We start from the raw sequence: 5,435 nt of genomic DNA on the forward strand, positions 1-5,435 counted from the left end.
GACAGGCAAAGCAGCTAGCGCAACGGGTGAGGCGGCCGGCAAGGGAGGTGTGCTTGTGTCAGGGCAAAGCAGCATCTAGCTAGCTTATTAGCCGCAGGCCGGTCCAGCCACAGTAATTTATATACTGTATCATTATTCATCAAGACAAGATATGCACGTTATCTTGGCTGGCATATTTCTGGAGTAACATCTATTATAATACTGTATACACCATTGTTCTTGCTAGCACTATATTAGCACTAGTGCGTACTACCTCAAGGAAAATATCACTTGCACATATACTGTACTGTACGTAGCAGCGCACGATAGTATACAGTGTTGGCTAAAAACGATGGAGACGATATGGAATCACATCAAGTCGACCGAACTAACGACGACCGGCCAAGAGCTAGCTGGAGTAGCTTGATTGCATATATACGGAGGAGTATGAAAATGATGAATAGTAAAAGGAGTTAATTAGCTGGGGTGCACGTCGTCAGTGGTGTCACGTGCACGGGGGCCAAGCACGAGGAAGCACGTGCCCGGGTGGATTCCCCCCCGCTCCGCCTCGGGATCCTCGCCTCACGTGATTCGATGCCATTCTTCCCTTAATCGCATGCATGCTTTAATGTGCTTCCTTCCTTCCTTGTCTCCGGCCGGCCGCCTGTTCCCCGGCCTCACCGCTACAGCTGCTTTCAGTTTTGCCCATTTCCCATCGAGTATCCATCTCCACAACCAAGCAATTCTACACTTGCTTAGTACTAATTCAACTTTGTATGTATGTGTGCCAAGATCAATATATATTGCATCTCATACTTGCTCAGTCTTCTCTGTGAAGATCGAGACAGCTAGCTTAAGAGACAGACTTTACGTACAGTAACACATGTATAGTGAACGGAGTGCGAAACCAACAACATTGTTACCGAACGTACGTGAAGATGCTTCAAGATAGTACTGATCGATATGCGGTGTGTGGTCAGGAAATTCGCATGCTCCACGGATATGATATGATTGGAGTTGGAGGCAGATGTAATTTAATTGAAAAGACCGTTGAGTTACATGCATGGTGGATCGACATGACGTGAATTAACCGGGGACTGGACCTACATCTTTGTAGTAATCAGACGATAGTATGTTGCTAGCTAGCTAGCGTCTGACAAACTACAGCTTGTCACAGTGTCCTGCAACTGCAACCAGGTGCCCCACATGCATGCATGATGGTAAGAGTTGATATTTGCATGTACATACAGCATGCGATTGTGCAGGTAAATAGCAAGCTGAAAGGATAAAACGGTGAAAGTAGCAAGTTTGGTCTCTAACAGATTAATGATTGTATGCATGTATGCATGCATGGGCCCCTGTTACTGGCCTGGCCTGTGTGAGTGATCAGTGGGAGTGGTGGGGCGCCAATTGCAATTGTACAGAGCGAGCGAGTGAGTACCGGAGGCAGTGCAGTGCATGGGTCCTGATCCTATTCGATCGGGCCGCACCTTACTCAACCTCATAATTTACCACTGCTGGATGGATCGATCAGTTCCCATGTCTCTCGCCCTCTTCCTCCTCCTCCTTCTCCTCTATATTAATGGTTTTGCATCGGCGGCTTTCTTGTTACTGGTGCACGATTGGAGCTCTCCAGAGCACTCAATCTTAGTACAGTACGTGCTACAGCACACTCTCACTCTCACTCTCTGCTAGCTTAGCTTAGCATAGCTCCGCCATTACTGCTCCTCCAGCTCGATCGTTGATTTCTTCCCAGCTAGGCTAGCAAACTCAACTGCCTGCACGTTCCAGTCAAACAAGTGTAATTAAGCATGGCGCAGGAGTGGGAGGCAGCCATGGGCATGGAGCTCGGCATGGGAACTACTCCTCACTACGCAGCGTCACCAGCTGCTGCTGCTGCCGCAACCATGGCCGCGCCATTCGGCCACGGCAGCGCCTACTCTCACTCGCTGCCACACCATTACCACTTCTACGGTGGCTCGGGTGCCGAGGTGGCGGACCCGATGCGCGTCGACGAGATGCTCGACCTCTCTTCCCACCTCGGCGCCCACGACTTCTTCCCCGGCGGCAGCAATGGCGCCGCTCAGGGCGAGCAAGCTCCTCCTCCTGCTGCTCCTTCTTCCTCGGATCATCATGGCCATGGCCACCACCACTCGTCGTCCAACTCCTTCAACCTCTCCTTCGCCGACGAGTTCTTCGTCCCCGTGCCGGTAATGAACTGTCCCATCGATCTCAATTTCCTTTCATTCTCGAAGAAGAGAGAGAATTTTGGGCGGTCATGAGATCTAATAATGTGTAAATGCATTGCAGCGAGAGGAAGCCGCGGAGCTGGAGTGGCTGTCGAATTTCGTGGACGACTCGTACCCGGACACCCCCAACTATCCGCCGGCCGTGCAAGCCGCCGCCAGGAACGGCGCCCGCCAGGAGATGCTCCATAACAACAACAATCCCGCATCCACGGCGCTGCCTGGCCGCGGCGCGCGGAGCAAGCGGTCGCGCGCGGCCTCGGCCGCCGCCGCCGCGTGGCACGCCCTGGTGCCGCGGCATCAGGAGCACCAGAGGCCGTCGCCGTCCTCGTCTTCGTCTTCCTCCGACCAGCAGCAGCTGGTGTCTTCCTCGAAGCCGGCGAGGCCAAAGGCGGAGCTGGGCAGCGAGGAGCAGGGAGGCGTGCGGCGGTGCACGCACTGCGCGTCGGAGAAGACGCCGCAGTGGCGGACGGGGCCGCTTGGGCCCAAGACGCTGTGCAACGCGTGCGGGGTCCGGTACAAGTCCGGCAGGCTGGTGCCCGAGTACCGGCCGGCGGCGAGCCCGACGTTCGTGCTCACGCAGCACTCCAACTCCCACCGCAAGGTCATGGAGCTCCGCCGCCAGAACGAGCAGCTCGTCCACATCCGTGGAGGCGCCGCCGCTGGATCGCCGTCGTCGGGATCGGCCGCCAGCGGGGAGCACATGTTCCGCGACTACGGAGTCTGTTGAGTTGACCTCGATGGTCGATCTTGGACTTGCAGGAAGGAAACAGTCAGAGCTTAATTGGAACTTTGATGGATCCAAGACGGCGCTAGCTTAGCTGTTTAAATTACTAGCACTCTCTCCAACGGGATCTCTCTCTCTCTAGATCGTTCTGCTTAATTTTGCATGCAAATTCCTTGCTTCCTTGCCATCTTTTCTTTTACTTCGCAATTTCTTCCTCCATGTACGATTTTTGTTGCTACCTTTTTTTGTTTGTCAGAAATAAATAATGAAATCTGTTGAAAAAAAGACTTGGAAATAACTGGAAATTGTAAGCTTTTTTTTGCTTCTGTACAGTGTGTTGTGTGTACTGTGTAGTAGTACGTATGGGGGCAGCAAGAGTGCATAATTCATCCATCAGTGGTGGAGCAAGCAAGCTTTTTATATAAAGGAAAGGAAAGGAAATGCACGTGATTTGGTTCGTTGGTGCGCTGCAACTTTTGTCAGACGACCGGCCCTGAAGGCTGAAGCTGATTGTTGGTTCCGATCACGTGACAGGGGACCCCGGCCCCTCCCGTTGCCCGTCTTTCATCCATCTTTTATCGTTTCTTTTTGATATACTCCGTATATATCTTTTGTGTTTTCAGCCACCGGCCCGATTAATGAATCAATTTGCAACGAGGTCACACGGACATCTCTATTCATTCCAAGCAAGGCTCCTTTTAGTCCTTGGGCTCTGAAATCCCAAGGCCGGTGGAGCCCGTCCTGAATGGAGTTTGGTGCTTCCATCTGCAGTCACGCTTTCGTGCCACCCATGTCTCGGCGGTGTCAACGTTGATAGGCTTGTTTGACTAATTCAGGTGGCCTACATGTACGGCCTTTTACACGAGCGGCCCAGGGGTCAGCTGGGCTGGCCATGTCCAGTTCGATGCAGCCGCCAGCAGCTGAGCTTATTGCAACGTTAGTGCCGGTCCACTAGCCCGTGCTTTCATTCATCAGGCGTACCCGTGGAAGCAGATTAATCATGTACCTAGACCATTAGCTTGATTGCAATCCCATACGGTTGCCCTAAATTGTTAACGATTCTCCCTTAGGCGGTCACCCTAAATTGTTAACGACTCTCCCTCCCCCCCTCTCTCTCTACATGTATGGACGGACATGCCACGATGTCAGAATGCAAATCATAGAGAGATGATGTCGTACGTACTGTATGTGACGCAAGCTAGCAAGTCCGGATGTAGCGGCATCATTTTTGCTTATCGCCGCCCCCTTGCCTTTTGCTCAAAACGACAATGGTCAGTCCATTCCTCCTTCTTCGTGCCCTAGCGTACCAACCGCACACCAATCCGCCACTCATCGCCTCTCGGTGAGACCGGATGCTCTTGCCCAACCCTAACCTCAAAGATGTTACTCCAAATATGGAAGTTGGTTGTCTATTTCTTCTCTCAGCTTATCGTCCCTCGTCTTACTCTTCCTCAAAGATGTTACTCCTCTGATGCTGGCTTTTCCAAAACCTAGGCGGTCACCCTAAATTGTTAATGACTCTCCGAGAGGTTGATGCACCAGGGCATTTCCGATTCCAAACCGCAAATCCATTCGGTGCGAGCTCTGCCATGTAATTATGTAAACCCTGGACCCCGTTCTTTTATGACATGGTCTAGTTATGGTATGAAGTATATGATATTGGCGGGGAGAACATTACAATCTTTTTGACCATTGCCAATCCCATGAACATCTATTTCACCATTGCCAATCCCGTTCACCATTGTGTTTCCAGTTAAAAAAAATTCCCGATGTTCACCATTGCCAACCGTTAGTCCCTAAACAACTAACGGTGTTGTTTTGGTCGCTCCGTCCACCTAAACATCCAGTGGCGATGGTAGAGAACTGGACTATTGGGTTCAATCTCTTGGATTATTGTTTAACTTTTCGTGTTTCGCTATTTCTTAGTCGACTGAGAAATAATAACCTTTTGATCTGATCATTAAGATTCGTGTAAGATTAATATATGTCCGATGGATATGAAAATCTCTACTGGATGGCTACGATTGTCGGCTGAGAAATAGAAACTCCCTTGATTTTTCACTAATAAGCAAAGCAAAGATTAGATTAAAGAAGGAATTAGTTATTTTATTGGGTTCATTTCAATCCTTGGGTTCTGTACCAATCTCATGATCGAAGAGAGCAACGTATACACATGACGAGGCTGGAAGTAGTACATTGCAACCCAGTGTGAATCTTTTTCCTAAAGAGAAATACTCCTATATAACGATATAAGCATATGTTATGCTCGTATATATGTAATTTTTTCCATCGCAGCAGAGACATTGGTAACATTAAGCCGCTAATCACTGTCTCTATCTATCTGATGGACACAAACGGAGGGACAGGAGACGAGGTGAGGACGCCGATTAGATTAGATTAGAGAGAAGGAATGGTATACGTATTTTGCTAGCAGTATACGGAGTACTCCGTATTAAAAAGTCGGGACGTATGAACAGGGCCCC

The 5,435-nt window shown here is 50.2% G+C and overlaps 1 protein-coding gene across 1 annotated transcript; it reads left to right on the forward strand.

Annotated features, from left to right (window-relative positions):
* Positions 1–1,425: 1,425 nt before the first annotated feature.
* LOC100846147 (GATA transcription factor 2) lies at positions 1,426–3,278 on the forward strand. The gene is made up of 2 exons (XM_003558997.4): positions 1,426–2,189; positions 2,290–3,278. Exons 1-2 carry the CDS (start codon positions 1,791–1,793, stop codon positions 2,953–2,955), a joined length of 1,065 nt encoding a protein of 354 aa, XP_003559045.1. The 5' UTR covers positions 1,426–1,790; the 3' UTR covers positions 2,956–3,278.
* Positions 3,279–5,435: the final 2,157 nt, after the last annotated feature.

Source organism: Brachypodium distachyon, chromosome 1 (genome assembly GCF_000005505.3).
Source record: "Brachypodium distachyon strain Bd21 chromosome 1, Brachypodium_distachyon_v3.0, whole genome shotgun sequence".
In the NCBI taxonomy this organism is placed as follows: domain Eukaryota; kingdom Viridiplantae; phylum Streptophyta; class Magnoliopsida; order Poales; family Poaceae; genus Brachypodium; species Brachypodium distachyon.